At 38.3% G+C, this 25,712-nt stretch overlaps 2 protein-coding genes across 5 annotated transcripts in view; one reads left to right on the top strand and one right to left on the bottom strand.

Moving 5' to 3' along the window:
• Positions 1 to 15,703, top strand: part of LOC121655659 (SH3 and PX domain-containing protein 2A-like) — a 53,394-nt gene extending 37,691 nt beyond the window's left edge. For 3 of the 4 annotated variants that reach the window (XM_042010443.1, XM_042010446.1, XM_042010445.1), the window contains 7 exons: positions 6,309 to 6,422; positions 8,978 to 9,061; positions 11,395 to 11,512; positions 11,601 to 11,929; positions 12,066 to 12,115; positions 12,479 to 12,598; positions 12,805 to 15,703. In XM_042010443.1, the coding sequence (XP_041866377.1) occupies positions 6,309 to 6,422; positions 8,978 to 9,061; positions 11,395 to 11,512; positions 11,601 to 11,929; positions 12,066 to 12,115; positions 12,479 to 12,598; positions 12,805 to 14,733 (2,744 nt within the window). In that variant the 3' untranslated portion in view covers positions 14,734 to 15,703. The remainder of the gene's footprint in view (positions 1 to 6,308; positions 6,423 to 8,977; positions 9,062 to 11,394; positions 11,513 to 11,600; positions 11,930 to 12,065; positions 12,116 to 12,478; positions 12,599 to 12,804) is intronic. The other variant, XM_042010444.1, reaches the window with a different exon arrangement.
• A 2,810-nt stretch (positions 15,704 to 18,513) lies between these two features.
• Positions 18,514 to 25,712, bottom strand: part of neurl1ab (neuralized E3 ubiquitin protein ligase 1Ab) — a 38,925-nt gene continuing 31,726 nt past the window's right edge. Inside the window, exons 5-6 of the mRNA XM_042011047.1 lie at positions 23,768 to 23,947; positions 18,514 to 22,520 (exon numbers count right to left, since the gene is read on the bottom strand). Of these exons, the coding sequence (XP_041866981.1) occupies positions 22,285 to 22,520; positions 23,768 to 23,947 (416 nt within the window). The 3' untranslated portion in view covers positions 18,514 to 22,284. The remainder of the gene's footprint in view (positions 22,521 to 23,767; positions 23,948 to 25,712) is intronic.

Here is a 25,712-nt window from a genome sequence, read left to right on the forward strand (position 1 = left end):
AGCCTCCTTAGGAAGTCTTCCCACACAGGTGGCTGGTGTGTGTTGTCCAGTCCAGTTTATTGTCCAGCCACAGCCCGAGGTATTTATAAAAGTCCACTGCCTCCACCTCAGCTCCCTTTATCCGGACTGTTGGTCTGGACCTCCCAAAGTCAATAACCACCTCCTTTGTCTTAGAGGTGTTGAGTTGTAGGTGGTTACTGTGGCACCATGCAGCAAAGTCCCCCACCAGTCTCTGATACTCCTCCTCTCTGCCATCCCTGATACACCCAACGATGGCCGTGTCATCGGCGTATGAATGTGACACAGCTCCGAGCTGTAGCAGAAGTCCGAGGTGTACAGGGTGAGGAGAAGAGGGGCCAGCACTGCGCCCTGGGGGGCTCCCGTGCTGCTGACCACCGTGTCAGACGTGGTGTCCTTCAGCCTGATGTGCTGTGGTCTGCCAGTGAGGTAGTCAGAGATCCAGTCCATCAGGTGGAGGGCCACTCCCATCTTGCTCAGTTTGTCCCGGAGCAAAGAGGGCTGAATGGTATTGAAGGCACTGGAGAAGTCCAAAAAACGAGTCCTCACTGTGCCATTTCCCTTTTCCAGATGGGAGTGGGCTCGATGAAAATCTAACAGTGTTTTGATAGTAGCCTTTGGATTTGTTTTTTCCCTTCGTCGCTGAAACTGTAGCAGCTTCTTAAGGTTATTAATTTTAATTAGGGAAAGAACAGAGACATTAAGCAAAGCAAAAAAAAATAAAAATAAATAAAGTGCAGATAAAATTGCAGGTGTCGCTTTTTAATGCATTGCTGTTTTTTTCTCCTGTTGGAACCAAGACTATCAGTGGATCAGAATCAGACTAATATATCATTAGAGGTAGTCGTGCAAATCCTCCCATTTGTATTGCATTTCCAGACATTATGTATGCTTCCATTTTCTTTCGCATCTGTTCATATAATAGGAAGTGAGGATGAAACAGCACATTACTCTTAATCTAATTTCCATTATCTGCTGTTTAACCTTACAGTACCAGAATGTATCACTTCTATCACTCAACTTGCATTAACTTTTTTTTAGTTTGGTTTTATTTGTGTGAGCTCATTTTACATATATGCAATGTTACTGTGCAGTCTTTTCTCCAATGGCAGAGACTAACAGACTTAAAATCTGGTGAGTGATAAAATCTCTGTAGACATTGATACCAAAGCCATCTGGGTCATAACAGTGCTAAAGTGTAGGTTAACAAATACCAGAGATCCACGCAGACTTAGCAGTGTGATTTAATCAAAAACTAAAGATTGCGTAATCCTGCAAAATTGCTGTCTTGGCAGCAGAAGACCCACAAAACAGCTGTTTCTTTTGGAATTACCTCAGTTGAGGGTTTGTGTCATCATAAAAACTGTCCAAATGTTAACCCTGTCAAATACAATGTCAGCATGCAGAAGTTAAGAGTTGGAATCTCCTCCCAGCCCTTTTGGAGATTATAAAAGGTTTATTGTAACATCAGATATGGCATATGACAATAAAAGGTGGGTGTCATTTAAAATGTGAAGTCTTAAAGCATTGACTGCACTCCTGTCCACCACATGGTTTCTGAAGCTTGTTTTTATCTTTTTGTGCAGACTGCACACATCAAGTGTGGACTAATCATTTTGCATGTGAAAAAAGATGTAAAGCAGAGTTTTCTTTCTGCAGATTTCATATAATTACAGTCTGTCTGATATAATCCTGCAGTGCTCAGGAATCCAGCACTTGCGTAATATGTGTGCACTTTTAGGACCTTTGTTGCTTCTTTTGAGGTTCAGTGAGCTTAGTCTAAGCATTTACCATATGAAAGGATGGTTAAAAAATACAAGTGAAACCACTTTTGCCATTAGTAACAATATTTATTTACTCTTTAGTTTTTAAGTGACAGCACGTCTTTGATTTGTGTATATATTCAGACTTTAAACCAAGTCCTCTCAGTTAAACACATAGTTTACCCTGTTCTTATATTTGTTTGCATTTCTATAAAGTATCAGTTTGCTAAATTGAATATGACATTTCCTTCAGTTGGAATTTCAGTGTAAAAATGCCTCTTTGCAGATGTACTGGGATAACTCCAAGCTTTATACTTCCCTGATTTACTTTGTCTAAAAAATGTTTATTGTCTCTTTAGTCTGGAGGGCTCTGCATCAACAGCTTCTGATAAGAAGTAAAAATATCAGCTTGTCTGACTTCAGAAAAGTTTCCCACTTTTTCTCAGTTCTTTTAAATAAGCTTGACCCAGGAAAGCTGGTACCTTTTCAGGATCATGCTCACGTATGTCTTCTTCTTTGTGTGACAGAACTTTAATCTGCATTTGTAGATGGCACAGCAAACTAAGATGAAGTGTTCTTAAGCCCGTGCAGTGAATTTCATGACAGAATTATGTCATTTTTTAATACAGAGAGCTCAAAGATCTAGTTGTTTATAAAACCTTTCCTTTGGGTACAGAGATATCTCCTGATTTTTAGAAAATTTTAATGGTAAAATGCCCAGTAGATCCTGGAATATTAGAAGTCTTTGCAATTTCATGTTGAGGAACCATGTTCTGAAATTGCACAATATATTGCAGAATATGCATATTGCCCTGCCCATCTTTATGGTTACCAAAACACCCCTCTGCTACTACTGTATGCAGCTTGTTTAATCAGAAACAGGGATGGAAATTTTTTTTTTTACCAACCACAAAAAGAGGCATATCAAGTGGTTGTTGTACGGATGCTCACAGCACACAACAAACAAACAATGCTGCTGTCCATGGGCCCGAAGGAAACAGAACAGATAACCTGCGCTGTTTGGAATATTTGATAATTAAATTTAATAAACAGATAAACACAAAACGCTGGCAAATGAATGCTATTCCTTAAAGAAAACATCAGGAACGTTATTGAAGATTTAAATGTAACTTGAAAGTAGACTATTTTTAGAGCTCCTTAAAGTATCAGCTGAATGTCTTTAAGGGAGCTTCTCTGCCTTTCAGGGGAACCGAGCTTCCCTTAGCTCCCCCATAATTGTAACCCAGATGTCAGGTCATGTTACTGACCTGCAGCCATTTAACCCAAACTTATGATCGGTAGTATACATAGACAGAATTCATGCTGCCCTCTATTAGCCATTGAATAAAACACATCTGAATTAATTCAGTGTTTTTAATAACTTAATGAGCTGTTGCAGCATTTAGATACCAAGTTTAATGTGATTTAAAATTAGAATACTGCAGTAATTAAAATCTAATTAAAGATAATTCTCATCCCTTCAGACTCTTTCAGCTGCAATGTGGGGAGAAAAAAAATCTGTATTTTAAGTGCTTTTGTTCTGAATCCTTTAGAGATAATCTTTTTGTTTATTGTGGCTTACAGTCTCTGTTTGATTTATGGGTTTTTTGTACAAGCCATAGTTTTGGTTCAGAGTCTGAAAACATTACGTGGCTTGTTATGTCTCTGAGTATTAGCCAGTAATGCCCAGAGCCAGAAAATATCATCCCACTCCGACTAGATGCTAAACAACCCCAGCATACAGCTGATCATGGTCTTCTGTGTCTTTGATAATTCATTTGTTGAAGCAATTAAACCTCACATTAATCCCACTATCTGCATATGAATGCTAAAAAGAGACCTGAAAAGATTTTCTTTGTTTTTGCTTCCCCTGAGAAAGACATGCTTTAATCTGTCTGGTTCTTTTAAACTATTGATCATAAGTTTTTGGTAAACTTTCCCATTAGATTTACTGGAATAGTGTTTCTACACTTATCACCGGTAGCGTAGATCCCATTTCAATTTGGTGGACATGCACACAATAATGTCCATGAAGTCTATCTGGGTTATTTTCAGCTTGGACTAACTAAACAGTTTTTCATATCCAAGCTGCCTGGGGGGAAAATTACATTCAATGGCCATACTTGCAGAAAACAATTAATTCAAACAAGAAAATGATGTTTTAGGTTAAACAGCTACATGAGGAATTGTTGCTTTGTTGCAAATCCAGCTTTGTGTACTTTTTTTATTGCCTTTACACACCAATGTTACCACCGTGTGAACCATAGCCAACAGACAAGATAATGAAAGACAAAAAGGGCCTCCTTCTGCACTGCTGTCCCCTCAAACATCATAAATACCCTACTTCATTCCATTGTGGCTCGAACCTCTCTGATTGTGATGCATGACTACAGCATATGTGGAATTAGCATCGAGTGATTTGCATACTTTACCACATTATCATATTGTTTTTTAATAATCTGCAACCACACTGCTTCATAACACTCCACTTTCAGGGAAAAGTCCACACTGGAGGTTTGGACCAGCTGTGAAAATGTCATGGAACAATCCTGTCCTCTTTATGGATCGTCCACACAGCTGTCTGCCATATTGTATTCCTGTTACCACAACAAATACTGTGTGTGTGGCATAGGACATATAGGACAGTTTTTTTTGTTGTTGTTTTTTTGCGAGCTTTTTCTCTGAGGTCTCCTACAGAGAGACACAGCCTCACTTTATGTCGCCTGCGGATGGTGAGGTGTCACAAATGCTTTTGCAGGCCACAACATGACACATGTATTAAATAAGCTAGTGTTTGATTTAAGATGTTGTATGTATGCTTATTGTCTTAAAAAAGGTGGACAGGATCTGATATATCATGTACAAATATCTTAAACACATCATACTATAGGTGTCTTAACACTTCAGTATCTGCTTGTGGCCCCTTCCTCACAATCACTAGAACCTTTTCTGTTGCCATAGCCACACAGGTGCTCCCTCTTTGTAATATTGCTGCCTTTCTCTCGGGCGCAGGGCAGTTGCTGCATTGGCAGCCATCAAAATTTCTTCAGAAATTTTCTAGTCATTGATTTAATATCTTCTTTCATACAGGAAGATCCTCGTTTTTTATAAATTATGGTAGCAGTTATGGTAAAGTAAACCATAAAGCTGGGTATGCTTTAACATCTGGTTTCACAAAGCAACGATGATCGGACAAAGTAATAAACCAAAACTTTTTAATCTGAGCCTGCAAACCGGCATTGCTGCTTTGCTGTGGCTATGTTTATCTTCGATTGAGAAATCTATTGTTGGGCTTGATCAAAATTTGGAACACCTTATCTCGAAGGAAAAAGAAGCATTTTCCACCACTCCAGTTTTTTTTTTTACCAAAAAAGCAGAATCTGTAGTATTTCTTTTGATTTTTTTGATAATTCATTTGGCAATGTATTTCTTAATTTTTTTTATTTCCTTATTTTAGTGTAACAGATGTCTGTTGACAAGCATTTGTTGTCCATAGAGATGTAACATAGAAAACATGAAGGCAACCAATGGTTTTTGCTAATCATCTACCATTTTTTCCTTTGCTACATCTTTTTGGATGTGGTTATTGTTACAAATGCAGAACACATTATACAAACACAGGCTCTACTGAGACAACTCAACTATATTACCTTTTAGTAGAATTTCATTATTAGTTTCAGCTCCAACAATTCCATTTGAATTCAGTTTTTTCAACACTGGTGCCACTGTTCTAGGTTGATTAGCGCACCGTTTTGTGTTGCATTCCTATTTTTGATTGCTAGACTTCGTAGTGGCCACATCAAAATCATAGGTGGTCATCTTAAATTTCTGACTATGCTGTTTTTACACAACCAGAATGTTCTTTTTTGATTTTTTTTCTCATGCCACATTGGAAAACCATTTTGGAACCAAGACCAAATAAATGGCAATGTTCATCATTCATCAAGCTGAGGCTGGCATACATTGGTCTGTGTATGTACCTGCTTTTAGTCAGTAATGCTGAGAGAGAATACAAGATTAGTACACATGTAGACTTACTCACTCTTTCTCTTTGTTTGATGCTGATTTTGAAGTGAAACATCATAACGGTTCCATCTGCTCCTGGCATAATACTACAAAGTTGTCAGAAAAAAGCTGTCATATCCAGAGAGACCAAATCAGAGCAGCAAAATGGAAATATTGGCCTGTAAAAGCACTTCAGGAGTGTCCTGTCTGCTAAAATTCATGACTGATCTCATGAAATTCAGGTTTGAACAAGACCTCATTACAAATTCCCTCTGATGCTGTTGGCCCTAAGAGAGTGGTTACACACTGTTGGCAACGCCAGCAAATTCCTCATGTTCATACTCTTTTGTAGTTCATCCCATTGATTGGAAATGTTTCTGTCAAAGATGCGCTCAGTAACTAAAGCAAGGATGAAGTTATTTAATGGTGTCTAAGCAAGAGTAGAAGGTATATGATCATAAGACTCTGACCCCAGGAGACATTTTATTCCTTTTTATTTAAATTTCCTGCATATTTCTACAGGTTGGTGGTTTGTCAGCACAGCAGAGGAGCAGGGTTGGGTCCCTGCTACCTATCTCAACTCCCACAGTGGCACACGGGATGACTTGGAGCTTGGCGCCTCGAAAGCAGGGGAAGGTAAGTCACTTAAGACTCTATCTTTGCCCAGCCACACACCTACGCACCCAAAAACACTACCTCACACATTCTGATATATGACGCCTCTGCCCTCAATACTAAGTCTTTGATCTGTGACAAAGTGGGAAAAACTCAGGCCTGCCTCACCACAGCCAGCCTATGTTGACAGCTGAGTCCCAGCCGCTGTGAACACCTCTCTGTGTCTGACTGCCATTATAAGCATGCTTTAACAGAGTGTAGATTCAGACTTGAGTAAATAGCAAGGAGTGCCAAGAGAGACCAAACCACAGCCTCCAATGTGATGGGCTGTACAGTAATGCAGTGTACAGGAACCATACAGTGTAGTATTAAGTGATATGACCACCATGGAGTGAGCTCATGAAAGAGGCATGTGTTTTCATCTCAACGGTGTTGAATAAAACAGAATAATTCATGCTTTTTAAATTACAGCTGTCCTTAAAGAAAACAAGTTCTGACAAGACTTATACCCTTTTATGCAATGTCTACATATAATTGCAGATTAATTCTGAATGTTGATGTAAAGGTTCGTGAGCCGACCGGAGTAAGAAAGGAATCTAAAAGCCTGATAACAAACCAACTACGTGGTGTAGGGTTTGCCAGAATATAGAGCTGTCACATAAAGCTGAAGGCAGTATCTAATCATCTGGATAACTGTGTCAGATGCAGTTACCAAGCCTTCAACACATCTTATCTCATTCTTAATATTAGTGGCAAAAAAATTGAATCTAAAACCAATAAATGCACTCTCATTCTTGACAGGTAGTTCCGCATGTTCAGTGATATTTAATCAACATTGTGCTAGAGAAAGCCCAACAAAAGAGACAGAGACAATTCAAAAGTTCAGTATTACACTTCCAAACAAACATAAAGACTTTCCATTTATCTTACCAAACATCTTTTCTGTGTAACTATTGTTTTAATAATCGATCCCTTTGACATTATATGTCTTATGCCTGAAGGATGGGACAGTAGATAATATGAAGTAAACAATGTTACTGTATTTTAGTCTGTTGAAATGCCCAATTTTCTCTTTTTGTGCTGATTGAATAAAATGTTATCAACCTAATGTGTAAAGTTTACATACCATGAATACTCATACTTATTTTCTCGGAGAAAGCAGTTTGTTAGCTGAGTTAACTACCCGAGGGCTTTTCTGTGTAACTAGTGTTTATGTGTCTAGTCAGTCATGGGAATGGCATGAATCTCATAAGCCATCTCTTTGTCAGGCCCTCATCAGTCGGTGCCACTGCACAAAAAAATAAATAAATAAAAAAGACAGATATTTTGAAACTGGATTTTAAGACTTTGGTGATTATTCCAAATAGCTAAAAGAAAATGTAGACCTGTTGGAAACTGAGGCAGCTTCTCCTCTTACTTCTTTGGATTATGTTTCATGTAGAAATAAACATATTTTGGAAAATGTACATGTTTGCCTCCTCACAGGGACGTATAATGTCTCTACTAAGTATGACACTAGAATGTCTGGTTCCATAAGCCTCATATAAAAAATGAACAAAGGAAAGGAAAAACTGTTAAATTGGTAATTTCCGACAAATCTGCCTGCTAGAAACTCTAAATGCCTCATATTTAGGTTGTTTTAATAGTAAAATAAAAATAAATAATGAAAATAAACTTTAAGTAAAAGGAGTGCCACCTTAAGGGCATTTATGTGCCAGACTAGTTCTGTCCTATGAATAGTTGCCAGGCAACAAGTTGTTACTATTAGTGGAGAAAATTCCCCAGCAAACAAACAACCACAAAAAACAGAATTTATGTTTATACTTATTGTTTTTTGTGAAATTTAGGTAGTAGAACGTGTTAATTAGTAAGACAGTGGTTCTTTCTTTTTGTGTGTGTGTAAAACTAAGCTTAACTGACTGCTCACAGTTGTTTCATTTGTACAAGGTCTTCCCTCTCAGCAGAAAACCATTCACAAATGAAATGATCATTTAAATGTCTAAGGATTTGCAACAGCAGCATATGATAGGATTTTATGTTAACCACATAAACAGCTTGTTAGAGTCATCCTTTTAAATCAAGAATTTCAAATTCTGTTTATTACTGAAAATCAAGAAGCACATTTACTGATGAGGAAGATCATCAACCAGGTGGCAGGAATCTTTGTTTCTACCATTTTATTAATAAAATATGTGGAAACTTTGGCCCGTTGAGGTGTGCGGTTCCAACAGGTGGTGCTCTGTTAATTGGACTGCATTCCTGCCCAGCAATGTGTGCCCCAGATGCTCAAGCATAACAGGATCAGAAAACCATGCTAACAACATCCTAATTACAAGCCACAGAGAAGATGTCTTGGTTTAACACTTCCTCTGTAACCTCCATCCATTCCCTCTAACTGTCCACCGTGTTTTGTTCTGTGGTTTTGTTTTTATGTCCTCCATGTAGCTAATAATGGGGCTCCTTTGGTTGGATCCATGTCATTTGTGTGCTTTGTGTTTGTGTAACATTTATGTTTGCTCTTAATGCTTCCATGTTTGTTTGTTGTCATCTGGTTACCATGTGTGTGTGTGTGTCAGTTACTAAGCGACATAAGGCTCATCTGAAGAGGCTGGACCGGAGATGGACGCTGGGGGGTGTCATCAGCCGGCAGCAGAGCCGAGGTGAACTGACATAAATGATGCATCACCTCTCTCCCTTCCTCCCCCTCCTTCTGTGTGTTATTTTTTACCTCACGCTGTCTTATTTATTGTTTCTTATCTCATGACTCGACTTGTCCCTCTCCACATGCACATATTTGTACCATCTTGCATCCTGTGTTGTCTTCCAGCAAACTCATTTATCATCAACCACAATCCAAAACAACTAACCACTAACTGATGTTAATAAGAAATAATTCTGGAAAGCAAGAGTGAATTCAGCAACTTTACATACAACAATTATTTACATTAAGCTCAAATTATGTTACAGAATTGCTCCATGTAAGCGCTTTCATTATAGTTGTGAGCTCCAAGCCAAAACCAGGATTCTCAGAAACACAGAAAAAAGGAAAGAAAAGAAAAGAAATCCCTACCCAGTCATCTGAAAGAAGTTGTGTAATAGATGTTGGAATGCCTTAGGCTGCATTTTAGAGCTATGTTTTATGTTTTATGAGGAAATGAAGCGTGTATATAGATTTCTAATGAGTGTATGTTCTAGCAGAAACAGATATTTTTCCTGTTGTGGTGCACATAGCGACCAATGCTAACTGATAAACAAACAACCTTATTATAACCTTATCTCACTTAGTTAGCAAGAAAATCAAATTCTTAGTACTTGTGCATGTTCTCCTCATGGGTTTTTTTTCTATTTTCTTTTATTTTTTTCAATGGGAGATGCATTTGGATTACTGACAGAGGAGTGAGGACAGGCCAGCGTTTGCTCTTGGCAGCGCAAGCTTCTCTCTGGAGTGCACACTGAGTTGTTTCCACCCGATGACTGAAACTCTGCTTTGAGTTAAAAAAAAAAAAAGAAAAAGAAAAAAAGAAACTTGCTGACTCCACACAGATAATTTACAACACTGATGCAAGCGATGCATGTTGTGGTTAACACGACATCTGATTTAGAATTTTCCTTCATCGCACTGCTGGATATTGTTTGAAAGCAGTTGGTCAAAGGAAAACGATGCCTTAACACAAAGAGGCTGGAAGGTCCAAGCAAAAGAATAATAAAGTGTACAGAAATATAACATACCCATAGAGTTTATGCAAGGAAAGTAGTTTGCCATTTTAGTTCCTGCACAACCTTGAAAATGATTAGAGAAAAAAATGGAATAAACTGCCACAGTGCTGCCACAGAACAGCATATTTTGTCTGTACTCCTTTTTGAACTGAGATCCATTTTCTATGTTTAGACAGGAATTGCCATAATAACAGGAAACAATGATTTTTTTCCCCTGCCCCATGGCTTCATGGGAATTCCTACATCAGCATGATGCTTCTGCTCACTCTTATATGCTGAGCTAGGAGTGCATGGTAAGGACACTGTTAGCATGGCTATGTGTTCAGGTTAGTATTGTTAACATTAAATAAATCAATCAGTGATTGAAAATATAGCGCTCATCACATAATAACATAGTGAGGAATGGAAGATAGTATTCTGTGGAATATATCTGATGGGAGAGGGGTGACAGAAAATAGATAAGAGGCCATATGTACACTTATATGATACATCATTAAATTGCTGTTTCCAAAGGCTTCACTTCATGCAATATATTTCAAGTTTAGCTTTACCTAATATGAGAATCTCTTGGTGCCAAATTTCCTCTTTCTCAGACCTCTTTCCCTACCAAATCTGATAAGGAAACTATATTATTTTTGCTCATTATTTGGATTATTCTGCCCTCTGATCATTCATGTTGAAAGATCTCATGAACTATTAATTGTGCTTTGAATATACAAATGAGAATTGGTGTATTATTTTAATTCAGAGTGAATACAGTTTCAACATATCTTCTACCACCAGCATGCCCTATTGTTTCTTAATTGTATTGCAAATTAGATTATGGCTCAAGACACAGTGCAGCTACAATCAGTGCACCTATACTAATGCCTTTTTTTGTAATGCAGTGCATTTTGAATCATTAATTGAATTTAAAGTACATCCCATCTGTGTAAAACCATTCAAGCTGCTACAATGGGAGAAAACACAGAATATTTTTAAAGGCAAGAATTAATGCTGGCTTGTAATGAATTATAAAGTTATCTTGGCTTCATAAAGAAACCCCCCCCCCCCCCCAAAAAAAAACAAAATAACATTTGAACCCATGCACACAACACACCTACTTCCACATCTGGCAGCTGGACCTAATGCCAGAAAGCAGATTCAGACGGATAGATATTTTCTTTCGTATCATATCATAAAACTACTACAATTTTTTTTATTATTATTTATTTTAGTTTTCAGAGATCTCACAACTGTAAAATCTTAGCTTTTTTGTCATTCTGTCCTTTGGCAGAAGAGAAGTACATAACAATGCAGCCTTACTCCAGCCAAGGCAAAGATGAAATTGCTTTTGAAAAAGGGGTCATAGTGGAAGTGATTCAGAAGAACCTGGAAGGCTGGTGGTTTATCAGGTATGCCCCTACATGCTTGCTTTGGACATTTATTAAACCTGTCATAACACAGAGTCAATAATTCAAATGTTTTTCTCTTCTGTTTTAGGTACCAGGATAAAGAGGGCTGGGCTCCAGCGTCTTACCTCAAGAAGGTGAAGGAAGACTTCTCTCCCCGTAAGAAGACTGTAACAGGCCCAGTGGAGATTATTGGAAACATAATGGAGATAAGCAACCTACTTAATAAGAAGGCGTTAAGTGAGAAGGATGTGCAGACTGAAGGTGTTTCAGAGAGCCCCCAGGTTGCCAGGAAGGAGATCAGCTTGCCAATCCCATGTGCTGACTCCAGTCCTGTTAATGCCCCGCAGGATGGAAAAAGCAAAGCAGAGCCTCCGTCACCAGCTGTAGCCCGTATAGCCCCACATCGGGTGGAAATTGGTCAGTGATGTTTTTTTTTTAATTTCTTGAACAATATCTGGATTATCTATGTGTGCAGATAGATACTTTTATACCAAACAAATATATTTTATTAGTAACGGAATGCTGTTTTTCTTTGTGACTTTTATTCTCACAGGTTCTCCCGTTCTCAGGCAAAAACCTCCTCCTCGGAGAGATGCAACCCTGGTAAGAGTATATAGTACATTTCAGTTGTCCGTTCTTCTGTCAGTCAGTCAGTCAGTCAGTCAGTCAATTAGTCAGTTTTTTTTCTGTGTTGTTAAAGATCATCTCAACAGCTTGTGGGAAATTTAAATGGCTCTGTGGAGATTTTACTTTTGTTCATGTTTGAAGAGCAAACAAACCAAACAAAGACTGTCTGCATCTGCATCTTGGAGTGAAGTAATAGGAACAATATGTCCCATGTTTTACTGTTGGGAAGCACAATCTGAATCTGTCAAGAATCAAGTCCTAAACCCAAGTTTAGGACTTGATTAGATGGAGCTAGTGTTCTTTTAACCATTTACAAGTATTCTTCTCATTGCCTCGAAGGGATTTCAGATGCCCTCCCCGCCAGAGCCCCCTGCAGTTGAAGCAGAGTATTACACTATTGCAGATTTCCAGTCCTGTATATCTGATGGTATCAGTTTCAATGGGGGACAGAAAGCAGAGGTAAGTACTTTGTTTAAACTAAACTTCATAAAAAAGAGGATCATATGGTTTAGCACTAACCACATATCTTTTCTGCATCTTTTACTCGTCCTAACTCGTTTACAGTTCAGATTTTTCCAAGATGAAACCTATATCAGATTTTAAGATGAATAAATGACTATGGCAGCACTTATAGACTAATATCATCTATGGCTTGTGTACTTTAGGTTATCGAGAAGAATTCTGGTGGATGGTGGTATGTCCAGATAGGTGAGAAGGAGGGCTGGGCTCCCTGCTCCTACATTGATAAACGGAAAAAGCCCAATTTAAATCGGAGAACAAGCACTCTATGCCGCCCAAAAGTTCCCCCTCCAGCTCCACCTGTCAAGAAACAGGACTCAGTGGAGACTGCACCTCCCAGTAGCCCTGGATCTGAAGCCCCAGAGTCTCCTGTGTCTCCTGGGAGGCCTGTATACGAAGAGCCAGAATATGATGTCCCTGCCATTGGCGATTTGGACCTTGAGTCTGAGTTTGAATTTCTGAGGGGTGAAGGTTCCCTGGTGGATGGAAAGACTGAGGATGCTTCCTCTGAGAGGGGGTCACACTTGTCCTCAAAGCCTTCTCCAGCTTCATCCCTTCACAGTGCCTCCTTCAAGGTGGGTGAGTCATTTGAAGATGGTCAAGAAGCAGAGCGGGAGCCAGAGGGAGAAGAGGAGTGTATCTATGAGAATGATGGTTTCCGACCCTTCAGGGAGTCCCCAGAGAGACAGTGCAGCCGGGACTCCAACTCCTCCAAGACAAGTGTTGTGTCAGAAACTGGCAAGACTGCAAATCTAACATCAGGTGGATGGAGACCTGCAGGTAACAGGCTCAAGATTGACTTGAATGGGACCCCATTTTCAGGCAAACCAGAGGAGACACCCATGCCCAAATCTGCCTCCACTGAGTCCACCCCAGATCTGTTCAAACCTAAGAAAGAACAAGAGGAGAGCAAGGCATTATTCTCCACCAAGTCCTCTTCTAAGCAAAGGCCAGTGGTAAGGCCCAAACCACAACTAGCGAAGGCATCCAGTGCAGAGAAAATGGACATCAGCACCTTGAGAAGACAGCTCCGACCAACAGGTCAGCTAAAAAATGGAACCAAAACTAAAGGTGAAGACTCGGAAACAGCTTCCGTCATTTCCTCCGAGGACTCCTTCTCATCTCAGAGCACATCTGATCTCTCCTCCATCTACTCTAAAGGAAGCCGAGGTGACTCTGACTTGGAATGCTGCAACCTGTATCGCACCACAGATCCCTATGAGAAAGTCCAAGAGTCTGAGCTCAGTTTCCCTGCTGGGGTGGAAGTGGAGGTGCTGGAAAAGCAAGAAAGTGGTTGGTGGTATATTCGTTGGGGAGATGCAGAGGGTTGGGCTCCAACTTACTTCCTGGAGCCTGTCAGGCAGCAAGATGACTTGGCAGAGTCTGAATCTGATGGCACCCCGACTAGACCTGGAAGTCTCAGCAAGTCCAACAGTCTGGAGAAGAATGAACAAAGGGTACGAGTGTTGAACAACATCAACCAAAACCTAAAGAAGGTCACACCACCTATCCCATCCAAACCTCCAGGTGGCCTCTCCAAACCTACCGGCTTGTTCAACTCACTGAAGCAGAATAGCACCAAGCAGCAGCAGGTTGTCAGACCTCAGTCTGTCTTCATTTCTGCCCCGATCAGAGACGGTCCCAGCCCTGTTGGCTCTCTCAGGAGAAACGAGTCCCTCAACTCAACGGACCATCCTTGCGCAAGCCCCACAGTGCGACGCAATGCATCTTTTGGCACTGTGCCTCGCAGCTTGGCACCAAACAACATAGCTCTTCCTAACAAGAATCGATCTGGTACTGGTAGCTCTGAAACTCTGGGCCTCAGCTCTCAGAAGAATGCCATCCCTGTATCCACAGTGAAACCCAAGCCTCACATCATCCATAACAACCTCAGAGAGGTGTATGTCTCCATAGCAGATTACCATGGTGACGAAGAGACCATGGGATTTCCAGAGGGGACAAATCTGGAGGTTCTTGAAAGAAACCCCAATGGTTGGTGGTACTGCAAGATTTTGGACAATGGCAGACCGAGGAAAGGATGGGTTCCCTCAAATTACCTCGAGAAAAAGCACTAGCACTCGTGTGGAGCTGGCAGTATTCTGGATATGTGTGTAAAGACTACTCTAACAGATGCATTTGTTTTGTGAATAAGGCTAACCCGGTACCCTTCATCAAAAACAAGCAGCCAGATCAAATTTTACTAAGAAATGAAATAAAACAATTAGAGAAACAAATCGAGATGATGCAGTGCTTGAGACTTTCCATTAACATGTTGGGACTTGAGACAAAGAGAAGACCAGAGAGCAGAAGAACGACTGAATGATTTTCTCCAGCAGTTACCTTTAACTTGAACGTTGTCCTTATATGTTTACTCCTTGAACCATTTCTATTTGTGTATATCGTAATCTTTAAAAAAAAAATTTTAAAAGATTTTTAAGCTTACTGCATGTTTGAAGTGATTCATTATACCAACGATGCCTTGAGCTGTTGACATTAACCTTGTTCCTCATCCCGTTTTTCTTTCTTTTTTTTTTTTTTTGAGAAAAACTCTTATTTTTTGCCAAAGCTGCTTTGTGTTAGTCTCACCTTGGTGCTGCATGAATTTTTAAATATCTTTATACTGTATGTCATCTTTATTTAGAGTATTTTATCCATCTAATTTTTGATGTTGTCCCTAATGAAACAAATGGTGAGCATCTCTGATTATCAGTATTTTGTTTCCCTTTGTTTAAAACATTTATTGATGAGCTTTTATTTCTTTTTTTAAAAACATTATTTTTTTTCCCATAAATATTCAAACTTTTGCATATGTCAGTAAAAATAATATTTATTCGTATCTTAAAACTCATAATAAAACTTACATTTCAACAAAACTGCTCTATTAAAGACAACAAGATTTTGAATTTCTGCTGGGCAGTAAATTTGACATAATCCTTTTTTTTCTGTGTTTTGTGGGGTGCTCACGTTTGTTTTATCTTAACTGTGTGACCAGTTATAATAACTGAAGTGCCTAAAGAATGACTTTAATAAATGCACTTTTGAACAGTCATGGCTGCTTTCTTTTCATGAAAAGGAATATCAATGTTTGCAGGGCTGTATATCCTGGACAGGTCGCCACTCGCCAGTCCATCGCAGTCCAACACTGAAACACCACTCACACCTAGGGTACATTTACAATCATTAATTAACCTAACAAGCATGTTTTGGACTGTGAGAGGAACCTGGAGTACCCAGAGAGAACCCACGAATGCAAAGGGAGACCATGCACACTCCACACAGAAAGCCCTCAGTCGAGGTTGAAACCATGAACCTTCTTGCTGTGAGACGACAGCATTAATTGCCAAACCACTGTGCTGTCCGAAACAGTTTCTTTATTGAAATTTTGTTTTGGTATTCAGCTTAGTGTTTAAATTCCCTGAAAAAATTGTTTTCAGATGTCAGACAAGTTTAAACTAGGAATAAATGAAATACCACATGCTTTCACATTGTACACATTTAAAAAAAGAAACACAATTAGTCTAATTCCTTCAATCTGATGTGTATTTGAAGTCTTTGCTTCATTACGTGTGAAAGTGATGCGCAAAGGGAATCATTATCATTTAAATTAATTGCAGATGAATATTCCGTATATTAAGCAATGTAATGACAACTTATCACAGAGTATAATCACATCAAGCATCTCAGTTTTTATCAGCTTTAGAACAAGTGGAAGATTTTATATTGAAAGTGTTTATCTTGAAATTTTATTTTGTTAAAATTTTGATGTGAAGGCTTTTAAATCTTGTATTGAATATGAATGATTTGTTTTTATTGTGCACAGCAGTTTGTGTTGCCATGTGCATGAAAGGTGCTATATAAAATAAAATTTGATTTGATTTGATATGCAATTTAGCTGAAGTATTTGACCGTGTAGATGTTGGTATGCAAATACATTAGATCATACTGAGTTGCCTAGTTGGCCCCCTCATTTCACATCTACAACATAGAGCAGCTAAAGCTTCACGAGAACCTCTACATTTAACTTGTTTCTAGAAAGCTTTCCCTCCGTCTGCTTAATTTAGTGTCAACCGACAAAGTAAAGGTAAAGTTATCAGTATTGTGTCAATGTAGTAAATAAAACTGTCATCTTCAGTTAAAATCAGAAAAACACTGTAAGAAAACACTGGTCCAGTTTTCCAGTATTGGATCTGCTGCTTGAAATCTAATCAGATTTACCTCCCATTTTCGTAAAGGAAGTGAAACATGTCCATCCAACGGGCTGCTCCTTCTCTGGGACTTCTACAGTCGTTGGCGTGGAACTAATTGTTGTCATTTTTTTACTGGCTGTGCATAACTGTGTCATATCAGCTTGCATGTTGTGCTCATGTTTATTTATTTGCGCATACAAATTGTAAAATTGTAGAAATGCAAGATGTGCTTCTATAAAAAACTGAAGGTGGTAGCTTCTCATTAAATGGTGATATTTTCTTTATTTTGTCAAAATGTGTGGTAAAAAAAAAAAATCTAATTTAGTATTAGTTGTTGCAATAGTTTAGGCTTTGCAGATTGAATAAATGTACATTTTGAAATTTGTTTTAATTTCCAATAACATTAAATTTAGTCAGATTTATGTGTTATTACAAAAATGAGAAAAAATATTTAAAGCTGTAGGATATGCTGGTCTGCTTTCCAGTGCATGAGCTGCTGGAAACTCTTCTGACCACTGGAGGGCAGCATCACTCAGCATCTCAGTGCAGACTAAAGTCAAGGTCAGGGTCAACCTTCATTCATGATTTCATCAACTCAGTAGTTTACGTGTGTAAGGGAGAAACCACTCATTTGATTTTTTAAACAATGAAAAAAGTTGTACTTTTTCAACATAATTACACTTCTACTTGTTGTCTTTTATTTGACACCAAAACTGACTGGGAAAAAAGATTCTACATCCCACTAAACACCTGAAGCTTAATGGTGAATCCACATAGGAAAAATCTCAGACTGTCTGATGTCCTGTTGAAATCCAAAATCAATAGCATCCTGGGTTTCAAGAATACAAATTTTGTGCCCTAATAGATGGTGTATGTTTGATCAAGCAGCTGTTTGGCAGAGATTTCTCAACGCAGCTCAAACAAATCTGCCAGACCCTAAGTCTTAAAAAAGCTTGTAGTCAGGTTCACTGAGAGGTCTAAGTGGAAAGTTTATGTGTACACAGACAACAGCGAGATGCACTGTATTCTTGTCACTTTCACAGACTCCATGTTGTGTATTTCTCCCTCACCTCTTGGCCATGAGCAGCAGCAACCGCTGCCTGTTTCTTGTCTGAACGTCATGTGTTGTACTGATGCCTTTGGGATTGCGGAATAAGAAAGTGCTGCAGTTGAGCCACGCCAGCAGGGTATTAAATAACAGATGATGTTCACTCTGGCCAGGACTACATACCACTACTGTAAACAGTTTCTCTGTGAGTTATGACTGTTTACTAAAAGCCTTTGCCTTTGTTATTCATATAGTATATGGTGCAATGTCAGTCAAGCATACTACTGAGCTCTGACTGTGCAGTGTCTTTTAATTCTCTAGCTGTTGCCCAATTTCAGATTTCTTGCATATGTCTTAAATGTTTTATCAAAAAAGGTAATGGTAATAATGCACTCTTTTTTTCCATCAGAGCTGAATTGACTTCAGGTTCTTACTGAGAGAAAAAAGATTACAAGAAACGAAGCAGTGAAATAGAACTGGTCAGTTTTCCCTCTCTATTACACTGAGTCAAATATGTGTAAGGAATTACTCTCCTCTGAATCTGAATAAGACGTGTTTGTGCTTGCATTGTTTTTTTTTGTGTGATAAGAAATACAGTAGCAAACAAAATCGAGCCAGTGTTACAGACTTGAATTTTATTTAACAAACAGAACATGTTTAGCAAATTCAGATACCAATAATATTGTTTAAACAACTAGCTTAATAGAACCAAAAGCCCAGAAAACCAAAGTTATGAGCTTATTTTCTTGCTCCATAAACAATAACCTCCATAACTTAACAGTTTATGATTCATTTTAGACTGAAAGCATTTGGTCACATATGGAAAGAAGAGACTGTCTTAATAAAACTACTCACTTAAACATGATTAACCTAAAGGTAAAGATTTATATCTTAGCATATGGTATTAAAGCTTTTAGCATTTTGGGAAAATGATGAAAAGACTAAAACCGCCATCTTCCAACATCCTCTACCAAGCTTCTAAATGTAAGTAAGAATGCTGTTATAGTCTCTGTGTTTAATATATGAAATCACAAAGTGTTCAGTTTTTATATATATAAAAAAATTGAACATTTTGTCAGTGGTAATAAGCCAGATGGGGCTGGGAAATTTTTTTAGGCAGAAACCTGTTGCCAGGCAACTACCATGATGGGGATTTGAAGGAACGGATTGTTGCCCTCTGTTTTACTATTTTAGCACATGTATTTTAGCTTGCTGCTGAGCTTAAATTGTAAACAAAACATATTACAATAGCCTTTAGCAGGGGCTGGATTAGACTAGAAGCAAATCTTACAGATTGAGGCTATACAATACTTTGCTTTCTTTAAGAACTTAGTTATCAAAAAATTATTCATAACATGTGAAAAGATATCATGATCATGATGAATTGCGTGCAATATGTTACAGATCTGAAAAGGTACATATACCACTGAGTTGCACTGAGTGTCACTTTTTGGTAAATCAGGAGACTAATTAGTTCTTTTTTAAGCAAGATATTTCCATTTTTGCCCAAAGTTCTTGTTTGTATGTTTGTCTGTATTATTATGTTCTAAAATGCAGGCTCATAGGGCAGTTTTCTACAGCATCTGGTGTTCCAGTGAAGGAGACTGTGCTTGTGGATCTCATTTTCATATATATTTTCTTTGCATGGCAAAGTTTTAATCAGTATCTGTGGACATTCACTGACAGTAGTTGTCAAAACCACTCGTGAGCCCATTCAGTGATTTCAGCCACCGAATTTATTAATGCAGTGCCAGTTGATAAACTTAAGCCTTTTTGTAACCTTTCTGTAAATTTTGACAGTCTAATGCTATTATGTACCACTGATGAAACATTTAGAATGCTGAAAGAGTCAGCCTCTCTGAGATGGTCTTTTTATTATAATTGTGGTACAAACATGTTGGCAACTTTCCTACTTAGATGAGAGGTATTTTAGTTTTTCAGTGTTATCTCTTCTTGCACCCGTCTGGTGAAAGCTGGTGCTATGCTTTTTCCTTTCTTTCTTTTTTAAATTTTAATGTAGCCTGCCAATTAATTGAAAAATGGGGCTGCAGCACTGTATTATTCAATACTTACAATACCCATAACATTTAATATGTCAAATTGTATTCTTTTAAGTGGCTACCAATACCTGTGAGATAAGTGGAGCACATTAAAAGTTATACAATTCCATCTGAAAGTTAGTGGAGCAGAAGTATTATTTAGAAAAAAATCAGCTAATGTTCAATATGTTAAATGGTATTAATCTTCTCATTTTTCTCTCCACCACAAAGTGGGCAAGTATTTTCCCAAAATGCAAAACTATTACAGTGAAAATCAGCTGACAGAATCACAGATCCTCTGTTGGGAGGAAGGTTTTCTATAGTCTTAATCTATGCAACCATAAAATAAACAATATTTTTACATGTTGGACACTATAGCCACAAATATGAAACAAACAGTGATATTTTTTTATAGTAGCGTTGAAAAATAAATAAACCTCATAATGTACAGTCAAGATTACACTCCTCACTACATAGTTTTCTATTAAAATATTCCACAATGTAGGTCATATTTGGTCAAGAGGAAATACTAAACTAGGTACCAATGTAAAAGCTGAGCATCTTTTAACACTCACAACAAAATTCCAGTACTGTGCAACCCAGTGACAGAGAGGGGCAAGGTGACATTTCAGCATTTCATCTGCCTGATACCTAGCACAACCATGTGCTCCCACACTCAATACAACTGTTGCGTATTTGTGTGTTTGAAGCTGCTCAGAGACAACACAGCCTTGGAAGGGAGACCTTAAGATGACTATGAACCTCAGTGCTTCTTCTGGTTTTCACAGTGGGAAGCTTTTAACAGATCTGAGTTAGTCCAGATTTCCCTTTTTAAAGGCACACTTGAAAACTTGATTCAAATGTAAAACAGCATACCTGCAACTGATAATTTTCCTTTCACAGGGATGAGATGACATGCTTCGGCACAAATCAACACTTACTTTAAAGGACTGGTGACTACCTGAAAATTTCTTGCCTTTCTTCACAATTACAGACAAATTACTTTTACAGAGTAGATCTCAGAAAGCAATTTGCAAATTAAATGATCACAATAACAAGCTAGATGTTCGTCACTGACTGCAAACCCTTGAATTTTCTCAACTTAAAAATGCACTGTACGTAAATACAGCATCACTGAGTCATATATTCATGTTTTAATTTTACATAAATACTTAAGATACGCACATAACCTGAAGTAAGCACAGGCATTAGCTTTTATTGGAGTCTTGCAGTGATGAAAATGCCAGTTCATCATTTGTCTGTGCTCATTTAGCATTTTAAAATATCACACTGCCCAATGTTAAATTTGAATGATATATATATATATATATATATATATTTAAATTCAGCATCATTGCTGAGCAGCTGGAGACAATGGACACAGATCCATACACACCCTTTACTGAAAAATAAACCCACTTTCTTTAAACCACAACAGGCACTTGGCAAATACACCTTATCCTCTCATCTCTGTCTGAAACATGCAATATCATCTCTCCTTTCTAGCTTCTTTTTCCCTTATTCACATCCTCAATCACCACAACATGTGTGACCTTCTATGGTAACAGTGGTCAGACTTTTTTTTTTACCCTATGGTAATCTCACTCCACCTTAAGTTCAATGATGGACAGCGAGGGGTGAGATTTTCAGTAAAACACTTTACTCATTACACATTACAGCTCCTTTAAGGATTTCTTTACCGTTACAGTTTAGATTTCATTGTGTGTTGTTGATGGAGGAGCTTTTCCACCACAGATCTTTGTCAGTCTTTCTACAAATATTTCACTAGTATGTGCATGCCCTCTGCAAATCTCATAAAACTATCTTGACTTGATTTTCTTTAAGATTTAGGTGAGAATTGATTCTTCCTCAGAAACAACTTACTGACTCAATGCTTCCTGACAAGGAGTGGAGGAGCAGCTGGTGAAACCACAGAATGATTCTCTTTGTTATTTCTTGCAGGACTGGAAATCTTACTTAACTTGATGATGCTATCACCACCAGAATGAAGGGTAACACTGCAGGAAGTAGGACACATGCCTCTCCAAATAACAGTTTATCTTCAGCAGAATTAGGTCCAGGTGTGCTGTTGTTGCAGTAGCAAATATTTTGCTATGTGATCATTCTGTATTTTTTGATAGTGTTTGATGAATCTCATCTAAAAAAGAAAGAGCTTCCAATGATGTGCATTAGGTATGAAGTAATTAAAATGTTTTAATGATGGCGTTTAAAGTCCTGCTGTGGAGTACCTGAGCCAGATTATATATAGACAGAGAAGTGGGTCTCTCACTTGTGCTTTGTCTTTATTAAATGGCTTTTACAACACTGAACCTGATATTGATTAACATGACCCTATGTGCTCCGGTAGGTCTTGATGATATCTTTGATTATCCTCCTGCAGATGGGGCAGCACGCATTGGTCATCTTCTTGAGTTTCAGGCCACAGGCATAGCAGAGACACATGTGTCCACAAGCGTAGAGGACAGTGTCCACCACATTCTCATAGCAAATGGTGCATTCATCACTCCACGAGGATGGGAAGGTAGGGGACTCTGGATGGCTGGAGAAAGGGGAGCTTGGGGTTGTACCTAATGTGATGACACAAAAATACAGAAGAAATAAGTGATTGTGAAAGAAATCAAGATGAAAAAATAATGTAAGAAACTCTGAACACTTCTTAGTGTTTTTTCCTCAACAGATCAAATATCAGAAAAACTTTTTACCACAATAGTAGAATGTTGCAAAACCAGCAGTGATGTTAAGGCTTGCTCATGTCCTGACATGCACATCATGAATCACGTCTTGGTGCATGCTGATACAGTTTAAGTTCATGAACAAAAACAAAGATAGGCCAAAAAAAAAAAAAAAAAAAAAAAAAGCAAAATGTAACTATATTGACACATAAATAAATGGAATATGGATTAAAGGATTAGCTTTTTTAAATATAGTCATTAGAAGACAAACAAATGCTTGTACATAAATGTATTTGTGAGAGATAACTGATTGCTGAGACCATACAAATTCCTATCGAGATCAAAGGATAGAAATTATAAAGAGTAAACATACTGCACCCGGGGGTCATAGGATATATTCATTTTAAATGAGTATAAATGAGTAGATGTATCAAAAACAAAGGGAAACAAAGATCTGACACATAAAAAAATTTAATTTTCAAATGAATTACCCATTAATGCATAAAATTCTTTTGCAGGTGTTACTGAGAATGTACCACCACTCTATAGTCTGATGGGTATTTTACAGTATTATTAGATTCTCAGTTGGCGTTTCTTGCAGTCATGCAAGCATTTTTATTAGATAATTCTTCCAGTCTTCCAGACCCCAGTTTAACCTCCACTACACATGCTCTACAACTTCTTAATTACATTTCTCAACTTTGGAAACAGCTTCCTGTAAATACCTTGCTATATTTTGGATGTATTCTCATTTTGTAAGAATCAGTTATTTTAATTTTCAGAGAGCTAGACAGTGGAGAGTCTGGGGAGAATGTCTCTAACACTGTGAGCGTCACCTGACATTTCCTCACTATTACTTTTAATAACCCTTGACCCCATTGAGATATGAGGCCGTGGTTTAGTTATCTGACAGCTCAACTCTGTTTGTGGGGCTAAAATGGTAAATGCATGTCCCATTTGATTTGAAAAAGGAAAAAAACACTATATAAATGTATGAAACTAATTCTGTAATCCAGATTATTGTCTTAAAAAATGCATTGTTTTTATTTTGGGGGCTTTTAAAGAAATCAGAAACTGCTGCATGCCACTGTAGTAATAAAAAATGGAAGTAAAAATTCTAAATTTGGACAGCTTGGACAAACCTGTGGAGGAAGAAAATAGTGAGTGGTAGTTGGAGTTAAAGCTGGAATTGAGGTTGATGTTCAACGGAGTGTTGAGATTGGACTCGGAGTTGCCGCTGCAGAGCATTGTGGGGTTGTTAGGTGTACAAGATGGGGAGCTGGGCACTGACAGGCCTCGAAGGTCTTTATTCAGAGATGAGCCTGGGGATACAAAAGAGACATTGAGGTTATCGTCAACTTCCATATAGGTGATCAAAGTAAAAAATTAGGAATAGCTGAAAATAACTTTATATCAGGCAAATAAATAGTTTTGTAATTCTGATCTTTCAGTAACAATGTAAAGCTAATAATAAGTAACTGTGGCGGTCTAGTTGCACCTAACTATAGCAGACTCTCCTCCTATCACTTTCACACACGTTAAATCAGCTCTATCACTAAGCAGATGACTTGTGAGTCCACAGTCTATGTGTGTGTGGGTGTAACAGAGTGAGTCACAAGCCCATTGAGGCCCCCTCCCTTCCTTCCTCTTTCATGAACCCATGATTCCTGTGGGTAAGGTATCTGTTGTCTGTCCCATATGATCCATCTGCATCCCATAACCACCAGCACTGGCATCAGTTGTGGTATTGGCAGCTCACACATGAAACCTGGTTCCACAGACAGATAAATTCTGATCTAGTCTGCCTGCAGGTGTGCAGCACTGTTGTCTACACGCTGTCCTTCAGTTGACCAAGTCTGCAATACTGCTATAAACCGTGGCTGGTCATTTCTTTGGCATAATCTCTTCATACCGCATCATCTGGTATTTATGTTTTACATCATTGGCCACAATTTGCTTATCCAAACTGATCTACAGCGACAGTGTGGAGTGGAGAGACGGCTAAAAGAAGAACCACAGATGGGGGAGAAGAATTGCAGAAAAAAAAATACTGTAAACTTGAAAAGAAAAAGTGGTCTGTTGTTAGCACAAAAATGTATAACTTTTCTTGCATAACACTAGCTGTGTTCTGATCCATTGCCTTGAACTCTTTTGCTAGTCTTTGGACCACTTCAACTGCCATCATCTTTCAGCTAACATAAACAATTTATAGTTGCTTTTCAATAATGCAACAGCTAATTTGCTAAAAAGAAAAATCTGCATGTTAAGTCTCCATGAATATAGGACTTAAAATTTTCAGTAGTTTATTGTATTTTAAGGTTTGTGCTAGGGTTGATAATCAAACCTTTATAGAATCATCTGTTTATAGAATCATCATATATTGTGGAGTGGATAGAGGAGCAAGCATGTTAACAGTAGTATTAAGACAGCCTTCCATTAGCTAAAGTGACCTTTGTGGCAGCCTGGCTGCGAATAAACGTGGTAGACTCTAATAAGGCAGAATGGATAACCTTCATGTCTATTCATGTACCCTTTCATCAGGAGTACCTTTCATCTTCTTTGTATGAATTTACTGCTGGCTGTGTGACCATGAGTGTCTTTAGCTATGCTGGAGTTGCAGCAGACTTATTTGTGGTTGAGCTATGTACCTTTGAACTTTTGTTTAACAAATATAGATATATCACCCTCTAAGTTTATATGGCAAACAGTTGTTTATCTATGTATTCAACAGTCATGGATCAACATCAGCTTTCGTCTGGCAAATGCATATGACATTTAATCTCTTGTTAGTTCTGTTATGTCCTTCACCAACGCCTGGGGGAAAATCATGCTTTTTTAAAACTAGCTTAGGTGTTCTTTAGCTATTAGCTAGTTGCAAACTTTAATTGCTGTTAATCCACACAGGGCTTGTGGGCTGACCTCTGCTCCTTTGGGATCCTGGTACAGTGAAGGAGAGTTTTGCAGACACACATGTTGCCACCAGACAGTGGTATCAGAAATATGTGGAACAACTGGAAATGTGGCTTACCCTGTTTGCTTGTGGACAATGAAAGTCTAAGAGCTGAAAAAAATAATCCTTCAATCAGA

This window comes from Melanotaenia boesemani, chromosome 16 (assembly GCF_017639745.1).
Source record: "Melanotaenia boesemani isolate fMelBoe1 chromosome 16, fMelBoe1.pri, whole genome shotgun sequence".
Classification (NCBI taxonomy): Eukaryota; Metazoa; Chordata; class Actinopteri; order Atheriniformes; family Melanotaeniidae; genus Melanotaenia; species Melanotaenia boesemani.